At 41.7% G+C, this 21,797-nt stretch overlaps 1 protein-coding gene across 1 annotated transcript; it reads right to left on the bottom strand.

Annotated features, from left to right (window-relative positions):
- Positions 1 to 9,904: 9,904 nt before the first annotated feature.
- On the bottom strand, positions 9,905 to 21,253 carry LOC115160756 (histone acetyltransferase type B catalytic subunit). The gene is made up of 11 exons (XM_029711125.1): positions 21,156 to 21,253; positions 20,474 to 20,545; positions 20,191 to 20,266; positions 19,387 to 19,507; positions 15,708 to 15,887; positions 15,400 to 15,521; positions 14,746 to 14,850; positions 14,203 to 14,309; positions 12,732 to 12,883; positions 12,130 to 12,246; positions 9,905 to 10,471 (listed from the first exon to the last, which is right to left on the bottom strand). The coding sequence occupies exons 1-11, from the start codon at positions 21,178 to 21,180 to the stop codon at positions 10,304 to 10,306; spliced, it is 1,245 nt and encodes a 414-aa protein (XP_029566985.1). The 5' UTR covers positions 21,181 to 21,253; the 3' UTR covers positions 9,905 to 10,303.
- Positions 21,254 to 21,797: the final 544 nt, after the last annotated feature.

Below are 21,797 nucleotides of genomic sequence, written 5' to 3'. Positions count from 1 at the left end.
GTCAATGCAGATGTAATCACAAAATGACGCAAGGATGAATATGTTTAGAATACACAAACAAATCCTGACAGTACGGTTCACAATCCATCAAAATGAGCAACAGCATTTGCAGATTTCTTTTGATCTTTTTCAGTTATTGCACAGGTTAAAAGATTATTGGCACCCTTGATAAAGATGAGCAAAAATACTGTAAAAAATAAATAATACAGATATTGAGCTACAGTGTATGCAATTCTATTATTTTATACTAATACAATTGCTCAGACAATTATTTTCTAGAAAAAAGATGAGTCCAAATTATTGGCAGGGGTTTTCAATACCTTTCAATACATCACCTTTTTAGAAAATGTTTTATGAGTTGGAGAACACATTGGGAGGGATCTTAATCATTCCTCCATACAAAATCTTTCCAGATCCTTGATATTCTTTGTCTGTGCTTATGGACTGCAGTCTTAAATTCAAACCACCGGTTTCAACGGCAACATGAACTTTACCTAGTACCAGGACATTTTAGCCAAAAACATTGTTGCCTCTGCCAGGAGGCTGAAACTTGGCAGCAAGACCACAACCAACATTTTGCAATGGCCATCTCAGTCTCCGGACTTGAACCCCATTTAAAACCTGTGGTTTGAATTGAAGAGGGCAGTCCATAAGCACAGATGAAGGATATCAAGGATCTGGAAAGATTGTGTATAGAGGAATGTTCTAAGATCCCTTACAATATGTTCTCCAATCTCATAAAACATTTCAGAAAAAGGCTCAGTGTCGTTATCCTCGCAATTTGAGGATTTGAAAGATATTAAAAACAGGGGTGCCAATCATTTTAACCCTTATCCTTGAGTTTTTTTTGTAGTACTTGTTAAAAAATCTTAATTTTATTTGTATAATAGAATTAAAACATGTAAAAAAAATGTGAGTGTATAAGATAGCTAATTATGATATTATTTATTTTATAGTCTTTTTTTGCTGATCTCTATCAAAGGTGCCAATCACTTGGGATTGGCACCTGTTTCAGTCATTCAATTCTGTTCAAATACATTTATTTATGAATGTTTCTATTTCAGCTGACACAAACTACATGTCATTTACTGAAACAAAGGCTAGTAAATAAGTGCACTGCCCGAACCATCTTGACATGTTTATGGATAATTTGAAGCGAGCCACAAGCAAAGTGGTCTCCACTTTCATCACATCCTTTACTTTAGAAAATTACCATATCGGCAGCATGATCTCAACCGGTCGAAGAGACGCAATCATTCTTTTCTGACACACAATTAAAAGATGTCAAACCTAGTTTATTTTACAGTGTTTTGGTTCTGCTTGTCAGCGCATCAAACATTATCTTAAAGAGGCCTCATTTAGCAGAGAAAGCCACTGGCCAGGTTCAATGACGGCAAGGGGGCCCATAGGCCCAGGGGTATGTGGGTAACCGAGGAGCACAATAGGACTGGGAACACGATAAGGAGGACAAGGGAGGGAGGGGAGGCACCAACATGCCTCCTTTTCACTCTCCTGGGAATCCAGAGGCTAAGACATCGCTTAGACGTCGGGGTTCCTCAACACAGGTATCATGTTCATCAGGTCCTTCAGTACAGCCGGGCCGGTGTCCAAACTCCCTGTCTGTCTCAGTGGAGGGATAGGGAGGCGCCATCGGGTAAGAGCAGCAGACAACCTGCATGCCAACAGGTGAAATCAGAGACTTAAAGTCTAGCTTCATACTGCACAATAGTCATCAATAATAAGCCCCATTTCTGGTTGAAATTGTATTTTTCTTGAGACCCAAGGCCCATGCACCGTGCACACACTTAATCCGTTTTTGGTAATAACACAACATCAATGATAAGCATATACTGTATTTCAATGAAATACCCCACAAAAAAATGCATCCACTATAATGCATACATAAATACACTATACACTGAGTGTACAAAACATTAGGAACACCTTCCTAATATTGAGTTGCACCAACTTTTGCCCTCAGAACAGCCTTAGTTCGTTGGGCAAGGTGACGAAAACATTCCACAGGGATGCTAGTCCATGTTGACCTCAATACTTTCCACAGTTGTGTCAAGTTGGCTGGATGTCTTTTGGGTGGTGGACCCTTTGTCATACACACAGGAAATTGTTGAGAGTGGAAAAACCCAGCAGCGTTGCAGTTCTTGACACGCTGAAACCGATGTGCCTGGCACCTACATACCCTGTTCAAAGGCACTTCAATATTTTGTCTTGCCCACTCACCCTCTGATTGGCACACATACACAATCCATGTTTCAATTGTCTCAAGGCTTAAAAATCCTTCTTAAACCTGTTTCCTAACATTCATCTACACTGATTTACCAAGTGACATCAATAACGGGTCATAGCTTCACCTGGATTCATCTGGTCAGTCTATGTCATGGAAAAAGCAGTGTATATACAGGTAACTGCCAAAATAAAGGAAACACCAACATAAAGTGTCTTAATAGGGAGTTGGCCCACCTCGAGCCGCCAGAACAACTTCAATGCACCTTGGCATAGATTCTTCAAGTGTCTGGAACTCTATTGGAAGGATGTGACACCATTCTTCCACAAGAAATTCCATTATTTGGTGTGTTGTTGATGGTGGTGTCAAACGCTGCCTCAGGTGCCGCTCCAGAATCTCCCATAAGTGTTAAATTGCTTTGAGATCTGGTGACTGAGACAAACACACGTTAAACCCCATATTCTCCTTTTGAGAACCCTCTTTCAAAATCTCTTCTTCTAACCGTGGTAGCGCCAAAATAATGGGCACGGCTGGCTCCTCTGTAGTAGCCTGGAATGGGCTGGGAGAACCGCGTATGTCCTATTTACATTTCAATTCACTGCGCCTGAATGGTTGATTGACTGCAGAGGGAGAATAACCTGCAATAGAGATGTCCAATAATATTACACTTTACAGAGGAGTCTGGATGTGTCTTTGCTAAACATGGTTATTTTCTATCACAACTACCACAAGAGGTCCATTTGAACATCTGATTACTGACTGTATGTAATACAATAGATCCTGGTCAGAACATAGCTCCACTTTGCCTCTCGTCTCTACCCCACCCAAATACAAAAACACGCTTACTGTTCAATAGAAAGTCTGTTCTTCTGTCATCTCTCTCAAAAGTGTAGTCACCTGTTTTGAGACAGTTATTTGAGTGCAATTAAGCAACACTTATATCCTTATACCAGGTTATCAAGCAAGCCTTTTGAAATATATTTGTATGCTCCTTGCTGACTAGGTGTGGGTTGCTGTCATCAGCATTGCATCAATCTTAGCCACATTCTCTCCTAAACTCCCAAAGACTATAGCCTACTACATAGGGTTGGCACAATTACCGTATTGTGTAACCAAAGATTATGGATGAAGACCGTCAATGAAAATAAAATAACTGTCATAACCGTTTTAATAATTATTATTGTATTTTTTTTGTGGAACAAACAGCCAACTGAAGACGGCCAGGAATTTGTGCGGTTGAGTCCTTTTCCGCTGTAAAATGGACTCTTTAGAACCGGGATTGGCATGTGATATGATTTTTGGGGGGAGAGGGGGAGCCAGTCGAGGTCTCAACTTACTGTAGAATAGTAGAATACGCAAGGTGCAATTTCGAAATGTGTTTGTGCATCAGCAGTTTTTCTGTGGTTATTTCAGTCACTGACAGTCACTCAATTAGTCCATGTCAGCTAAAATGTTTTAGAATGGTAAGTTAGTCTAGCCACCTATCTAAACTTCTAGAAATCATGGTAGAATTACCGACCGCGGGGCCCCCGTTGATTTTGTTAGTCACTTTCCCTTAAGTATCATATTAAAAACGGCTAACATTTTTATCCACCCTATGGCAATATGTGTAGAACTGCAGGAAATTAGCTATAGAACTGAAAAAAAACAACTCTCCCCCATGTCAAAATTAGTAGAATTGCATGAAATGAGTTATAAAATTGCAAAATCTTCTCTCTGCCCATGGCAAAAGGTGTCGAATTGCAGCAAACTTTTTCTCTATGCCCCATGGCAATATTTGTAAAATTGTGGCCCCCACCCCCAACAAAGTTGTCCATCCCTGCTTTACAACGAGGAAACTTTGTTGCTCCTTGCTGAAACAAGCAAGGTGTTGTAGAAAACATGTCTTTGGCTGACTAGGCAACACCCCCTCCCTGCAGCAGCAGCAGTACATGCAGTCAAGTGTGGAGGAAATGAGAAAATGTGTCTTTTAAAAAGGGGTGAAAGTAGATTTAATTTCTTCCCTGTAGTGGACCCCCAATGTCTGCATGCTCTTGCACGAACATTTTTTATAGGCCTAATCATAGAATTACATAAAGCCTAGAATAGGTCTACCTACTAATTTAATAAGATCTCTGTGGGTCTACTAGTTACCATTTGTCATTTAACTTAACTAAATGTATTACCTTTTAATGTAGCGTTGTATAAACACAACCAGTCATGATGTTTTCATCTGTTGATAGTCAATCACTTCAAAGGCTCATGTATTAAACTACCCGCGCACGTTCCTCCACTCAATGATTTCAACAGCCAAACAGTGCTCTGTCCATTGATGAATGGAAAGAAACATCTGTTAAAACACCAAAAAGTTGAATGACGTTCGGCAATTGCCATTATGCCTACACTTGTAGCCTGAATTCGGTGGTGTAGTGGGGATTGTGTATAATCAAGTTTTAATCACCACGATAAGTGGCGATTTTAGCATCTAAATCTTGGTGGGGCAAACCACTTTTTTTGGGGGGGGGACGCATGCCAGCAAAGCCACTACACAACACTAAACAATACATTAATTGCACTATAACGGTGACAAACGGTGCCCACAAGCTGTTAGGGCCTACATAAAGCTGTCCCAACAGCAGAGTACCAACAGCAGTCCCAACACCTTACCACCGCTACACCTGGCTATCAGCGAAGCCTTGTCTGGCAGCGAAACAGTTCATTCAGCCTCATTTACAGCCTTTTTAAAAAACATAGCTGATATGGCTGACTTGCTTAAATGTGGTTTCTACTGACAGTTTAGATGTACAAACTATGGCATAAGGGAACGGTGAGCGGATAAGAGGCCATCTGTAGTTTCGATTAAGACATTCATGAGCGCGCTAAGACGGACGTGGTCAATGTAACTATTTGTTCAGCACTTTTGAAATGTACAGCAACAGAATTCAGAACATGGGCCATTCTTACAGTTTTCTTCCTGTACACCAAGTCAGAACCGTAGGATAAATAAAGAGGGCATATAAGCGGACAATGAAAGCTCTTACAATATTTGATGATGACATTTCTCTAAAACAGGCTATAGGCTATATGTGCACCATCAAGTCAGAACAGTAGGCTAAATTATGGGGGGAAAAGGGACCATTAGGGTGAGGCACATGGGCTACTATCAGCTTACTACACAACATACCCTTAGTATTATTTTATTAGCTGCAGTATACATATCTACCTGACATATTACATCATTTATGCAGCAGCATACTATACATTTTTGGACTCACCTTGTTGTGTTGTGCTCACTTGAACAGGAAGGTGGTGCGGCAGTCCTTCATGAGCAAATTTTGTCATCAAACTTTGTCATCAAAGTCTGGCATTCTCTGGATTTATGGTGCTTTCAAGGCAACTGCGAACTCTGAAAAAAACAAGGTTGAATCATGACATCAGTGATCTTCAAGTCGAAGCTCTAGAAAGAGGACCAAATTCCCGACTTAGAATTCCGAGTTGAATGACCATTCAAAACGTATTTTTACAGTCGGAGCTCGTTTTTTTTCAGAGTTCCGAGATGTCTTGAACTCACTGAAGTCAGTCTATCATTTTAATGTTAGGTTTATTTGAACAGTGAGAGACAGAATAACAACAAAAAAATCCAGAAAAACCCGTCAAAAATGTTATAAATTGATTTGCATTTTAATGAGGGAAATAAGTATTTGACCCCTCTGCAAAACATGACTTAGTACTTGGTGGCAAAACCCTTGTTGGCATTCACAGAGGTCAGATGTTTCTTGTAGTTGGCCACCAGGTTTGCACACATCTCAGGAGGGATTTTGTCCCACTCCTCTTTGCAGATCTTCTCCAAGTCATTAAGGTTTCGAGGCTGACGTTTGGCAACTCGAACCTTCAGCTCCCTCCACAGATTTTCTATGGGATTAAGGTCTGGAGACTGGCTAGGCCACCTCAGGAGCTTAATGTGTTTCTTCTTGAGCCACTCCTTTGTTGCCTTGGCCGTGTGTTTTGGGTCATTGTCATGCTGGAATACCCATCCACGACCCATTTTCAATGCCCTGGCTGAGGGAAGGAGGTTCTCACCCAAGATTTGACAGTACATGGCCCCATCCATCGTCCCTTTGATGCGGTGAAGTTCTCTTGTCTCCTTAGCAGAAAAACACCCCCAAAGCATAATGTTTCCACCTCCATGTTTGACGGTGGGAATGGTGTTCTTGGGGTCATAGGCAGCATTCCTCCTCCTCCAAACACGGCGAGTTGAGTTGATGCCAAAGAGCTCCATTTTGGTCTCATCTGACTACAACACTTTCACCCAGTTGTCCTCTGAATCATTCAGATGTTCATTGGCAAACTTCTGACGGGCATGTATATGTGCTTTCTTGAGCAGGGGGACCTTGCGGGCGCTGCAGGATTTCAGTCCTTCACGGCGTAGTGTGTTACCAATTGTTTTCTTGGTGACTATGGTCCTTGCTGCCTTGAGATCATTGACAAGATCCTCCTGTGTAGTTCTGGGCTTTCCTCACCGTTCTCATGATCATTGCAACTCCACGAGGTGAGATCTTGCATGGAGCCCCAGGCCGAGGGAGGTTGACAGTTCTTTTGTGTTTCTTCCATTTGCGAATAATCGCACCAACTGTTGTCACCTTTTCACCAAACTGCTTGGCAATGGTCTTGTAGCCCATTCCAGCCTTGTGTAGGTCTACAATCTTGTCCCTGACATCCTTGGAGAGCTCTTTGGTCTTGGCCATGGAGGAGAGTTTGGAATCTGATTGATTGATTGCTTCTGTGTACAGGTGTCCCTTTAAGAGTGTGCTCCTAATCTCAGCTCGTTACCTGTATAAAAGACACCTGAGAGCCAGAAATGCGTTTTTCAGGATTTTTTTGTTGTTATTCTGTCTCTCACTGTTCAAATAAACCTACCATTAAAATGATAGACTGATCATTTCTTTGTCAGTGGGCAAACGTACAAAATCAGCAGGGGATCAAATACTTTTTTCCCTCACTGTAAGTGCAGCAATCTGTACACGGTGGTAGGCCTACATGAAAATTGATCTTAAAATGCAATGACTATCATGGGTTGCTAATATAACTAGGATAATGCCTTTGGCTGCTAGACAATGAAAGAAAGTTGATTTAAAAACCAATAGAACAGCAGAGTGCATTTGAGGAAGTTTTTATAAAATAATTGCCTCCAAGTTTCTATGCTGGGACTTTTAGCTATAGGCTAATTTGAAGCAAAGTAAGACATGCCTCATAATACGAAGTAAAATGTCCAGGTTTTAAACAAGTAGGCCTAAGGAAAAGGAACAATATAGTGAAGCTAATGAAAGGCCTACCGGCAATGTCTTCTGGTAGATGGAAAGGCCTTCTTAATTAAATGTTAACTACAAAGTAGCCTATGCCTACCTGGTAGAATGATATCATGATTATTTGCATCAATCCATTGGCCATTTGTTTTTCCAACTCCATCTCATATGTGCTACAGAACACTGCTAACCAAACAACAGTGCTAGGGGCCTGCACAGTTGAATTAAAGGGTAACGACACTCAAAACCCAAGATGTCTTAGATTTTTCCCCAGACGTCAAAAGTGTTCTCCCGAAGTGGTTTATGCATTGTTGTCGACTTAGAACATCCAATTTTTTCGAGTTTGTGTGACAATGTTTTTGGGAAAAGATCAGAAACCTGTGCAATTGACTCAGTTGACAGCCTAATTGATCCATTTCAACAGTAGGCCTACTATTAGCCTACTTCCACAGTACGGCTTGGGTTGGCCTGACTGTGAAAGACCAACATGTGATTTATAATATTGGGTCATTCAAAATGTCACTGTTTGTCACAGAATTTGTTAGGCAAAATTACAGTATACCCACTTCTCCATGTCCACCACTGCCTGAATGTTTGCATCTACTGCTGTCAGTGCATCAGTCTCAGCCAGTCATCTCTGCCTTGGAAAAATGTCAGTGTTCTCATAGAACCACAGCACATTTTGGAGCATGTACTGTATACACCCATTTAAGTCCATTCTTTCATTTTTCATGGGGCTGACATGTGGTAATGATAATGTTGTAAAAGCCTACAGCTTTGACATTTTGTTTTAACTTTTGTGATAGGCTCATGTTTTACCAGTACAGTGTACCCCCACTATTTATCTTGCCAGGATACCGTACCTGCTTCCTTTCACCCCTGCTATGTACAAAAATGTCAAATGATTCTTTGCTTATCAAACAATAACGGAGACCGCGGTCATTTAGCTGACCAATAACCGTCATCCAAAATTCCAGGACCTTCACAGCCCTATACAGGTGCACTGAAGGGACTGAGATCTCCCTCTGATTTGCATGGCAGAGCTCTAGGGGAGTCATTGGGCTGCTTCTGCAAACATCACTGTGTGGTCTGGTCTTGGGGGGGTCCCAGTCCCACAGCACAGCCCCTCACTCTGACAACATCACTGAGGCCTGTAAACTGTCCAACAGCATGGAGCCCTATCCAGCCCAGTCCCAACAGTCAGAACTCGGATGACAGCAACCACTATTCCCAATACAATGAAACCCAAACACTTCTCTCAACCGTCAGTTCAGCATCTACGGTAGATATACACTGATTATATAAAACATTACAAACACTTTCTCTTTCCATGACACTGACCAGGTGAAAGCTACGATCCCTTATTGGTCACCTGTTAAATCCACCTCAATCAGTATAGATGAGAGGTGACATTTAAGCCTTGAGACATGGATTGAGTATGTGTGCCATTCAGAGGGTGAATGGGCAAGACAAAAGATTGAAGTGCCTTTGAACGGTGTATGGTAGTAGGTGCCAGGCGCATCGGTTTGTGTTAAGAACTGCAACGCTGCTGGGTTTTTCACACTATAGTTTCCCCGTGTATCAAGAATGATCCACCACCCAAAGAACATCAAGCCAACTACGGGACGCATTGGAGTCAACATGTGCCAGTATCCCTGTGGAACATTTGACACCTTGTAGAGTCCATGCTAGGAAGGTGTTCTTAATATTTTGTACAGTCACATTACAGGAAAATACATGGTCTGGTCTCCAATAGTGAAATGACACCCCTGGTGGCCATGAGTGGAGTCAATTTAAATCAGAGCTGGTCAAGTATTAAGAGGTTTTACTTCTTACAACTGAAGTGGAGGGAAAAAAATGAAAATTAACCTGGAGACCTTGATTCAGCAACAATGTGTGAAAGTATGCATAGATGGCTATTCATCACAGCGCTTTGGACAAGTGGGCAATGCAGAGGCAAAGAGGTTTTAAATTGAAAACCATAATGCTCATTAGACCAACACTCAGCATAAAGGGCAATCAGAAGTTGCATTAGCCACAAGAGGGTGCCTGAACAAAATTACATCTGTAAATTGATTAGACTAAATAGAGTAACTGATATTGTATAAATGCATATTCAGTCCAGTTGAAATCCACTGTGCTTAAAAGTACAATTTATCTGGTACAATCAGGACGCAGTTAACAGTAGGAAGGCATTAAATAGAATACTGTAGTTTACCAATTTTTCTCAACAACAATTATTTTAACAGTACAATAGTAGCTACCGGGAAAATGATCACAGAGCAATCATTACTGCATGTAATACATTACCCCAACAACTATAAAACACGTGAATCTGAAATTACACTTTAGAATAGCGTCAATAAAGAGGACAACTAGGTTTGATCAATGTACAAAAAAAACATTTATTTCAGTATGAAGTGCTTCAAAACCAACACGTCTTCAGGAAAAAGCTAGACAGAGAGAGGAAAAAAAATTAAAAAAAGAGAGAGAGAAAAAAAAAAAAACCTTTCTCCCTTATTCTCTATATGAAGAGGCATGTTCTGCCCAGCCAGACCGTACGGATGGTGTTCCTATCACCTGTGAATGATTGCCAAATCACTAAAGCTCACACAGCGTGATTACACACATGGGACACAGAGTGGGCCTTCCCACCGCACAGCTCCACCTCTACTGTACATCTAGGACCACCAGTGGAAAGGAGGAGGAAGGGTAGGAGAAGGGGCCAGGGTGGGTTGTGTTACAGCGGGTAGGCAGGGCTGACATTCGGCCCCCTGGATCAGACCTGCGCTAGCCTCTCGATGACTCTCCTGTACTCGGCCAGCACCTCCTGGTAGCTCTTCTCCAGCTCCTCCTGCTGAAGCGTCGTGTCCATCTGACTGATGTGGGATGCCAGCTCCTCTGGCCGCAGACACTTCATCATCTTGGTCATCTCCCGCTGGTTCTTCTAAGTACACAAAATCAAAAAAGAAATAAAAAAACACATCCACTGGTTAATGCACAGAGTTTGTGTGAAATCCATCGGCCACCCCCTCTCCCCCCCAAGACTTTGTATAATTAGCTTGTGTTAACCATGTCTTTTTTTAAAATTAAGGCTATTAAATGAGAGATGGTATTATGCAAATGCATCTGTTAAGAGGGATGTATTTTCGAAGTTTGATGATGTTAGCAGCAGCTAATCTTACATAACGCACATTTAACAGACAAGAGAAAGTTTATATTGAGTATTATTCCTCCTGTGGGTCCTCATTTTGCAGACCTGACAGCATATCAGTGTCTTAAACCCAAATAGTCAGAGGGGAGGAGGGGAGGGAGGAAAATTATTCTGTAATCGAGTCTGCATGAGTGCTGACAGATTCTGGACATGGACCAAGATTCCTCACTTGTGTATTTTGGGGACATTGCAAAAAAAAAAAAGCATGTGCACACACCCTCTCTCTGGGGAATGGGGGATAAGAGAAGCCAGAGGTGAGCAGAAACGTGTAATCCGCCACACATTCAATGAGATGGGCTCGCTACAAACCAAACCTCCACAGGAACTGCCTGCTGCATCTGGTCACCAGATCTCTCCCCTCCACAGAGTCTACAAAGGAATTGCTACTTCCTTTTTCCGCCACACTTTATTCCTCATTGGCCTTTTGCCCAAGATGTGTGGTTACACTGCTGACAGCAATCCTCGAACGGTTGCTATGCTGGGTTTCAATAAGACACTCAACAATTACATGTCATGGAACGTGCATAATATGTAAATCAATGTTATCGTGTCAATACAAAATGAGTTAGTTTGTTTAAATCAGATTTCAAAAGCACAGTAACAGTGCTGATATGAAACGTCTGCCATTTGGCAAGCAGCTTCTCTAACTGCTTGAATGTGTGATGTCAGCAACCTACTTCCACCTAAATTACACTCCCCCCTCCCTCAATGACATGCAAATCCTGCATAATGAAACTGCCCTGAATGGAACTGAATCTTGGGGTAACACTACCATGGACGCCTGCCGTGCTCCATTGTATATCCTATAATAAGCCTTTGGTACCCCAGACATTTTCCTGCAACTGGGGAATAATCGTTATCCTGATTCTGGATAAAGTCATGCAACATAAGTAACAAGACTATGTCTTGACAGGCAGTCCAATTCCAATCTTTTCCCACTAATTAGTGTTTTGACCAATCACATTAGAACATTTCACATCAGATCTTTTACAAAGCTGATCTGATTGGTTATAAGACCAATTAGTTAAAAAAAATAAAAAAATAAAAAAATCAGAATTGGGGTGCCTGTCTAAACAGCCGAAGTAGCTCTAAGCGGATAAAGTGCATGTCATATTCTTGGCCTCGTTCTCCGCCCTTTCTAAAGTCATAAGTTTTCAAACACTAAGCACTTGGAGAAGCGCTGTATAATCAATTATCAAATCAACTTGATTGATCCTGGTTAAATAGTGTGACTAACAGCCATTAACCACTGATGAAGCCCACAGGGAATTACACAGCCGTTAGCATTACACTGTACAGACAACCTGCTAACTCCATTGGACTAGAAACTAAAGCACAAGGCGGACACTGCATTTCACTGGAGAAGCTGCGGTCCTGTCTTATAAACGTACCTTGGTAGGGGCAAATAGCCTCTTTTTGACTTCCAGGCGGTAATCTCTTGCTTTCGTCTCATCGCTCATGTCCGTCACCCTCAGACGCAGGATTTCGTACACTCGTCGTGCGTGTTTCTGTAGGCGCAAAAACAGGACAGGGCTATTACTGTCTTTAAAGAAACCGTAGTCGGTCTCCACAATCATCTAGAAAAGATTGAACCATTCCTTAGTAGAGCTATTAAGGACCTGCTACAACAACAATGCCTGGAGCTTCACACAAGAGCCGAGGCAGAGTTAGAAACAAGCATTTGGTCTTTCCACATCATGGGTAGAAAGCTGTGATAATCATCTACATGCAAAGGGAACACAGGAAACTAGTAATATAAATTGGGCCTAAGTGCAGTAAGAGAAATCAAGCAGGGGCCACTTTTGAAGTGAGTGCCCACTGGTTTAAATGGAATGGTACATTTTCCCCTGTAGGACTGGAGAGCCATGGGTTAATGACTGAATTTGTCCATTAATGGTTTTGTGAAAGTAAAAAAAAAAGCCTTAATATTCTCAGAAAGTGCAGTAATCAAACATATCCTCCTCTGGGCTCTGTGGATGAAGTTGCTGTTGACCTTGTTGATCTTAAATTTCTCCCTGGCCTCTGTGGCCATATCGTCGCTGAAGCCCAAGGGAAGCTTGTCTATGGAGAACGACGGCAGTGTTTGGCAAAGCTTGACCAGAACGTAGTCTCTCAGCTTCACATAGCTCTCCGAGGGGTCTTCGGCTGAAAAGAACAAGATGATAATTAAACAAGCTTGGGATTCCCTTTAACACGTTGCATTAATATTTCACTACAGTGTATATCACATACAATTACATCGAATGTTAGGTATATTGAATATATACATTTTTAAACTGTCCACATTACCACACCAACACATCTAAGGCTACAGTTTTCAATACGGGCTTATATTCATGTCCCACTGACTTCTGACAGTCAAATAATTACACCATTGTCAGACTATGATCGTGGCTGCATGTAACAAGCCCAGTACTGCTGAACCTGCTCAAATGTACATATATCCAGCTTCCACTGGGGTTTTCGAACTAATTCAGTGCAGAGCAACATGGAGGATTTAAAGCCACATGGAACAAGACCTCCTTCTAGCAGGAGTTGTCCATCCATCTCCCCATTCAAAGTAGAGGGAAAAATAGACAAGAAAAATCAGGGTGCTCCTCTGGACAGGGGGAGCTGAGGTGCTTCTGTTATTAATGTCATTTGCCTACGCAAAGCAATTACACTGAACAAAAAAACACAACATGTAAAGTGTTGGTCCCATGTTTCATGAGCCGAAATAAAAGATCCCAGAAATTCTCCATACACTTAAAATGCTTATTTCTCTCAAATTGTGTACAAAATGTGTTTACATGCCTGTTAGTGAGCCTTTCTCCTTTGCCAAGATAATCCATCCAGCTGACAGGTGTGGCATATCAAGAAGCTGATTAAACAGCATGATCATTGCACAAGGCCCCCAAAAAATGCAATTGTGTCACACAATACAATGCCACAGATGTCTCAAGTTGAGGGAGTGTGCAATTGGCATGCTGACTGCAGGAATGTCCACCAGAGCTGTTGCCATATAATTGAATGTTAATTTCTCTACCATAAGCCACTTCCAATGTTTTAGAGAATTTGTCAGCACGTTCAACCAGCCTCACAACCGCAGACCACTTGTATGGGGTCGTGTGGGCAAGCGGTTTGCTGATGTCAACATTGTGAACAGAGTGCCCCATGGTGACGGTGGGGTTATGGCATAAGTGACAGACAACGAACACATTTGCATTTTATAGATAGCAATTTGAATGCAGAAATACCGTGACGAGATCCTGAGGCCCTTTTTTTTGGGGGGGGGGGGGGGTATTTGACCAGGTGCATGTCTCAATTCCCAGTCATATGAAATTCATAGATTAGGGCCTAATATAACTCAGTCAAAATATGCAAATGCGTGCATGTAATTGTATGTGTGAAACTCTAGCAGTTATAGCCTCCTCCCCAAATTGAAACATAATGTAAGTAAGACAATTAGGTTAACACACACACACCTGTAATGTCCTGTACTTTGTGCAGATTGCAGTAGAACATGTGCACTGCCTCCAGCAGCTGAGCTCCATGACCCTCTCCTTGGAACGGCGGCAGGATCAGCATTTGGCTGTTCAGAAGGACACCAGGTCAACATACACAAAGACATGAAAGAACAGCTTCACAGACCTCTCAAACCTAACCCTCTTTCACTTCACATACATGGGCAGACCTTGTAAACGTGATTAAAATTGAAACATGACCAATGTTAAAGACTGGGAAAAAGAGAGAAAAAAAAACACTTGACAGAATGATGTACTAATTAAGCGAAAATTGAGGGAGCAATTTTTCACTTGATAAGAAACGTAACAAATTGTTATCATGTCCATCAATCCAAATGCTTATTTACAGCCCAAAGCCCCCCCCCCAAGACACTGATCATTTGGTTGGATACATAAGCCAGTAATTTGGGATTTTTTTGTAGGACAAGGGAGACCGAAATGTATAATTTTCCTCTGTTTTTTAGTATAAAAGAATGGGAAGGCACGTGCGCCCCTAGCAATTACCTCACACGTGGTCGGGTTTTGTCTGGATACACATAGTAATTATAAACTGTCATGTAGCCAACAGTTGCGAAGAGCGTCTCCCCATCCTTATTGTACTTCTCAAATCTGCAGATAAAACACAAAGACAAGCTGGTCAATTCCAGGCACACTCCCAGGCCGCAGCCATTTTCTCCTCTCCATTCTCCGGGTGCCCTTTTTCAGTGTCCGCATGCTGGAGCAGCCAGGCCGTCCCTATCTGTACACCTGCTGCAAACGGAACACATTGTGCACTTAATTGGAGGACTGCAATTTAGAAGAGGAGAAGGGGCTAGACGGGGGAAATCGAGGCCCTCCACATCACTTCATTCCATTGTCACTTAATAGTTGGTTGGCTAAAGAAAACACTGGCAGAGGCTCTTTTTACTGTTTTAGATGTCATTCAGTGTTTCAAAAGACAACAGTGTTCAATCAGCTCTTGCCCCAAAACATTTACATTTTTTTACAAAAAGGTTTGAACACAAAGGCGACTCTTGCCAGATCAAGAATTCTCAAACGGCCAGGGAAAATATAAATCAAACTGGTGGCGAGCGCCTCAAAAAGGAGCTCATTGTTTCTCAACGAGACAACGAAGGGTTCGGGGGAGAGTGACATTGGCTAAGGAGGGCAGACACTCACACGAGAAAGAAGTCCCAACGATCGTCGTCCACGTCGATGAAGCTGGCCGTCTCAATGAACCACATGAGGAAGGTCTGCAGGCGCTTGTGGTACTCTCGGAATCCCGGGCACGACACGTCCACCTAGGGAACACAACACATGGGGAAGGTACAAGGACAATCAAAGTCATGATAAATAAGCAGATCACCCTCTTATACTGAAATAATCTGCAGGTCATACAGTAGGCATGGAAAGCACTAATATCTGTTGGCCTGTACAACAACCTAATATTTTTTTATTATTGTAAGATCAAGGACTAGCATGTGAACCTTGTGGATCTGGTAGGTAAAATCTTCTCCCTCCTCCACATTGTGGACGTTGTATGTGTGAAGCAGGGTGCCGAAGGGTTTGAAGTTGGTCTCCTTCTCCAACAATGAGGTGAAGTCGTCCGTGTTGCAGCTGAACCCAGCGGGGATGATCTCCCGGATCTTCCCTTCAACATCATCAGGCTGCAGGAAGGAAAGAAAAGAGGGTTTAGTAGAACAACACAAACTCACAGCATCTTGTATACGGAAAAGTAGCCTGGTATTTTATATGCATTGCTACATTTCTGTTCAAAAGTGTGATTACCAACAAGATACGTTTTTGCTAGGGAGGTCATTTACAATCTTATCACCTTCCAAAATACATTTGAAATAACCCCATTTCTTCAACATTTAGCATAGGTCTTTGTAACAGTCGTTTCCCCAGAGTACAATGTGTTTGTTCTTTGATATAGTGTCATCATATCGATAACAAAAAATGGACAAGGTCTTTATTACATGTATTTTTTTTATACCAACTATACAATAGACTAGACAATAATCAGGAAGTGTGTGGACATTTCTCTTCCATATGTAATCACTAACTAGACCTAAAAAAAAAAACAAGGTCCTATTGTTCTGTAATTAGGCTATGCTACAGCCCTGATTGACAGAACACAAGGAATTAAAGTGGAAGAATACATATTTTGTGCCACAAAAAGGAGAACCATTAGGCAATTAAGACTGTCAGCTGAGCAGAGACAAGCACCCCCCCCCCAACCCCTTGGTGAAAGAGCACTTAATTGAATAAATTTACTACTTATGTTAAACCATGAATATTTTATGAAGTCCCCACAATAACGTATTTCTGCTTCTCACTGGGCAATAAAATGTAATGAATTGATCTCAACTTAAAAAAAAAACCTTGGGCATCCATAATAGAGGCCTTTCCTCTAATCCTAGCGAACTCAATCAAATGAATTTGCCCCCACGTTTCAAAGAGCCTGGCAGACAAAGGGCCCCTCCCCTTGGACTTTTTACTCACTAGAATGTGTGCTTGGTTCAGCTGTGATGTTTGCATTGTATCCATTTCCACAAGGATTGACATGAGAACACCTTGTATTAACTTGCTAAGCAGCCCTTTCACACCATTTACATGCGTGATGGGTATTACTTCTGTACAGAGACCCTTGCTGCTCGCCATTGAAAACAGGGAAATTAAGAAGGCCTGAACAAAATGCACTACAAAAGGCAAATAGAACACACTGCTAATTCCTCTCCTTTCAGACATCAGCTAATATCCAACTGGAAGTAATGCACCTGCAGCTGAATGCCACTTCACCATTGTAATTGTTCAACTGCATTTCTGAAGAATAAGGAGCTGAAATAAAAAGGCCATGGACAAACAAGTCATATTGTCCAAGGCACTCTCCTATATACTAGATATTAAATTGCACAATCCTGCATAAAAGAAGCCATAGTTTGGTATAGATGACGTAACAATGCATCTTTAGAACATTTTGTTTAATCTGAAAGCCTTTTATCGTCGGGATATAATTGACCATGTGTCCACATCTTATTTAGAGTAGTCAACACGTTGGAGGTAAAAAGGCTGACAACGTAATCCGATTTAGTGTTCTTTATTTTTTTTTTTACAATTCTTGGACTTCACCCTTATACGTGTCGCTATACAGGAAATACATTAAATTAGATCCCTCTCGGGGCCCAGAGAGGCACTAACTTTTTTGCTAACTAACTTCAAAAAGTATTTTTTTCACTTTCTGCTGAGAGGAGCTTTGAGAAAAGTTGTAAATCTAACAAATTACCTTTTGTTGGATTCTTTTCCATTCAAAATAATCATTACCAATGGCGTCGGCCTCAAACATAATCTACATATGGCAATAAAAATCCTGACCAGACATTTGTACGTGTCATCTATACATTTTACATCTAGGCTAACAGACACCAACTGATTTATTTTTCTCTCCAGATTTTCACTATTGATGCCCAGTATGAAACAATGACTGAGAACAAAAATGATGTTTGACTGTGTGGAGTCCATCATTATAGCATTTGGCTGGTTTAGGGTTAAGGTGATCTCTGACAAGTCTTCCATTGGAGTAGCAGCTGCATGCTGAACTCTGTCCCACAGCTCCCATCCTCTCCAACTCCCACCAGCTGCACTACACCCAGCCACAGTGAGCACGCACTCACAGACAAGCACTTCAGATGCAGCCTGAACTCTACTGCTCCCTAACTCTCTACCTCACACCAGCTGCACTAAACCCTTAACGAGGTGGACACTCGTGGGTCAACGCTGGCCTGGCCTTTATCATCACAAATTATTCAGCCTTGCTTTTACTTCCGAGTACTGTTTAGTATTTGGAACAGTATAGACTGTTTTGGAAATACTGAAATTAGAAAACTACTAAGGGAAAAAAAAGTAGATAAGAAAAACATTTGCACTGATAACTGATTGGTGTCTAAAAATAGGATATTGCCACTGCTTTTCTTATTTAGAATGTTACTACTGTCAATGCACTTCACACTCAATTCAGCAATTGCTTCCCATTCTGACAATTTTAGTGGAACACAACATTTAGTGTATGCTACTAACAGGCTCCCGAGTGGCACAGCAGTCTAAGGCACTGCATCTCAGTGCTAGAGGTGTCACTACAGACCCTGGTTCGATCCCGGGCTGTATCACAACCGGCCGTGGTCCAGAGTACCATAGGGTGGCACACAATTGGCCCAGGGTCATCCGGGTTAGGTGACAGTTTGTCCTTAACTGACTTGCCTGGTTAAATAAAAAGGTTAAATAAATGAAATAAATTAAAAAAACGTTACACCTAGAAATGTAGAAATGCTGTAATTATATAACATTGTCTTCTTAATATTGTGTAATAATGAAAATCAGCCAACTCCATACAATGACTAAATTACAATATGCTAATGCAATGTTACTGCAGCAATTACATCAATGCTGTGTGTAAAGCCAGTGAAGGGTTATTGGCCATTACTTTATACAGAATAGCTGATGACCAAGAAGACTTTGGCAGAAGTTCCGAACTGTAGTTGGAGTTCACTCTATGCACCAAGTTCTTCAGTGCTAAAAACACACTTATGGGAAACACACCCTAGCAGGACATATTCCATTTCCTGCAGCCTATCACAGAACCACTCAAATCAATGGCTGAGCCAACTCTGATCCTTCCCTTTAGGGAGGGAGGGATAGGATTAGCGTACCAATGGCCCATGTGGCCTATGATAGACTGGGAGTGGTCTGACAAAACATGAGATCTCTTATCTGCTGCATAATACCGCCACTAAGAGTGAGGTTCTGGATCACTACAGAAGGCCAACAGAAACATGCACAAAGCAACCCACCGAAAAGACTCACAAAACAGCTCACCTCAAACTAAAGCAGGCTGGGAAACTGGACAAGTTTCAGAAGAGAAGAGAAGATACTAGAAGGGTACCGAGGGTGGTTAGTCACCTGACCAGGAAAAACTATCGTCCATCATCACCAAGACCCAGAGTTTTCCCTGGTCAAGTCATGTGGTCGAAAAAACCATTCACAATATGATGGGTCCCATCTCTGAATGCCTATAGTTTGACAGGACATCTATTTTTTAGGTAACGGAGTCAGTGTTACCGCACTTGGCATAAGTAAGTAACAAAGGGCATCATTTCAAACAACTCTTACCTCCACACAGTCAAACTTTTCTGTGACTCTGGCTGAGTATTTCACTTTGAAGAGGGTGCTCAGGTTCCCAGCACTGTAGTACAGCTGAATCTGAAGGCCTTTGTATCCAAAAGCCACCTCACTGAGGGGGGAAAAAAAGAAGAATAAATATGAGTTAGCATTCATATAATCCTGTTATTAAAGGTTTAGTCATGCAACCAGAAGACAGATGTAGAATTCACATGCAGATGCTGTAATGACATTCACACAGACCTCAGGGTTGATATTCACACAGACCTCAGGGTTGACATTCACACAGACCTCAGGGTTGACATTCACACAGACCTCAGGGTTGACACTCACACAGACCTCAGGGTTGACACTCACACAGACCTCAGGGTTGACATTCACACAGACCTCAGGGTTGACATTCACACAGACCTCAGGGTTGACATTCACACAGACCTCAGGGTTGACATTCACACAGACCTCAGGGTTGACATTCACACAGACTAGGGGACATCACACAGACCTCAGGGTTGACATTCACACAGACCTCAGGGTTGACATTCACACAGACCTCAGGGTTGACATTCACACAGACCTCAGGGTTGACATTCACACAGACCTCAGGGTTGATATTCACACAGACCTCAGGGTTGATATTCACACAGACCTCAGGGTTGATATTGACACAGACCTCAGGGTTGACATTCACACAGACCTTAGGGTTGACATTCACACAGACCTCAGGGTTGATATTCACACAGATCTCAGAGTTGATATTCACACAGACCTCAGGGTTGAATCAGGTTTGATACTCACTCATCACCATAAAGCTGGTGGCTGTACTCTGGATGGAATGTTGTGCTTTCATCCTCCAAATCATCTGCGAAACGGACTGAGAAAAAAATAGTTGTTGTTAATTCTTTGAGTTAGAGGGTGTTGTCAATAGTCAGTCAACATAAAATATTGCATTATGAATATGAAACACTCAGTGTCATCTACCAAACTACACATTTCAGCGAAAGTAGCTACTTTCTCTCAACATCCTAAACCAAAAGTATGAGATTACACAAAGCTAAATAAGTAGATGAATGAAACAAACCTAGTTTTAAGCTGATTGCTTCGTTGGTGTCACACTTATATTCTGCCAACTTCTTCTCCATTGGGTTCATCCCTATGGATCAAAACAAACCATTTCAAGCTTCTACTTTTGCATCATTCTCCATTCTGATTTGAACACCAAGTGGTAAGTTTGCTAGTTAGCAGTAAAGCAAGACAATAGATAGCAGGCCTATTCTTGTTTACAAAGGAAGCTAGATAGCTAGCTTGCCAGCCACTGGCGCTGCATAGCTAGCTAGTTAATCCACCTGCATTGAACGTTGAGCTATTGAAGCGACAATAAACACCATGGTGAAGCATTGCACAACACAGTCAGTCGCTAACTTTCGTCATTTGCACACCAGTTACAAGCTATTGCTAACATGCAGTCAAAGACATTCTTCTATATGTGATGCAGTTCTACATTCAGGATCTGGCTAGCTTGTGAATAGCCACACCACCATCATCACTGACTCAGCAAGCTGGCTAGCTAGGGCCAGAGCCTCTGGCTAACAGTTAGCTACCTAGCTAGCTTGTTTGTTTGCCATCTGGATTGCCTGTGACAGCAACATACCACGCCCTCGAAAACTCAAAGAGGTAAGCACAGCTGTCATACAACTTGTAATACAAACCATAAGACAGGTTTTGTTCATTTATATAACGTAATTGACGTATCTATTACTTACCCGCCATTTCTGTACACTGTTGCATCTCTGTTGTCGTCAAAGGCCCGCGGAAAATACGCACCAAGAACTTCCTGTTTGCTCACGTATTTCCGCCGCATCTGGTGTATGCGGAAGAAATACCTTTAATCATCGCGCTCTCCATCGATTCTTTCGCATACCCTTCCAGCGTATGCTACAGTTTAACCACAAACGGGAAAAAATAGAACACTTCTCTGTACAAGTGTACAAGTTATTATTTTACTAATGAGAGGATTTGATGCTGTACCTGTGCTGGTGTTCTATTCTGTGATATTCTATTATTTTTTATTTTTTTTTATTTTACATAGGCTACTGGTAGCCTAAAAATGTGAATCCTTTTAAAATCTAGAACTTAATTCCCCCCCAATTTAACACGAACTATTAACTATTGTTATTTATTTGATTTCCAAACGACCAACCTCCTCACACACACTAAAAGTTTAAATAAGATTAAAAAATTCCTCTGTGATTTACCTTTTATAGCACTCCCACAAAGAGAAAAAAAACGAAGTGTACTGTCACGAAATAGCCTTAGAACTCCAAGAGGGAAGCACACTATGTTGTGGTAAACAAAATTGACCCTTTAAATGTCCCATTATGACAGTCCACCGCAGACTTAAATGA

The sequence above is a fragment of the Salmo trutta genome, chromosome 24, assembly GCF_901001165.1.
Source record: "Salmo trutta chromosome 24, fSalTru1.1, whole genome shotgun sequence".
NCBI lineage: Eukaryota > Metazoa > Chordata > Actinopteri > Salmoniformes > Salmonidae > Salmo > Salmo trutta.
The sequence above is the reverse complement of the archived record's forward strand: the minus strand, read 5'-3'. Positions and strand labels throughout refer to the sequence as shown.

What these genes read in the sequence shown, in the direction of transcription:
- LOC115160756 (XM_029711125.1), bottom strand. Translation starts at nt 21,180, where the DNA reads ATGCAACAGTGTACAGAAATGGCGG. An exon ending in CACCAGCTTTATGGTGATGA is followed by an intron (nt 19,508 to 20,190) that starts GTGAGTATCAAA and finishes TTCCCCCCTCAG; the next exon opens with TGAGGTGGCTTTTGGATACA. An exon ending in CAAAGTACAGGACATTACAG is followed by an intron (nt 12,884 to 14,202) that starts GTGTGTGTGTGT and finishes TGTTCTTTTCAG; the next exon opens with CCGAAGACCCCTCGGAGAGC.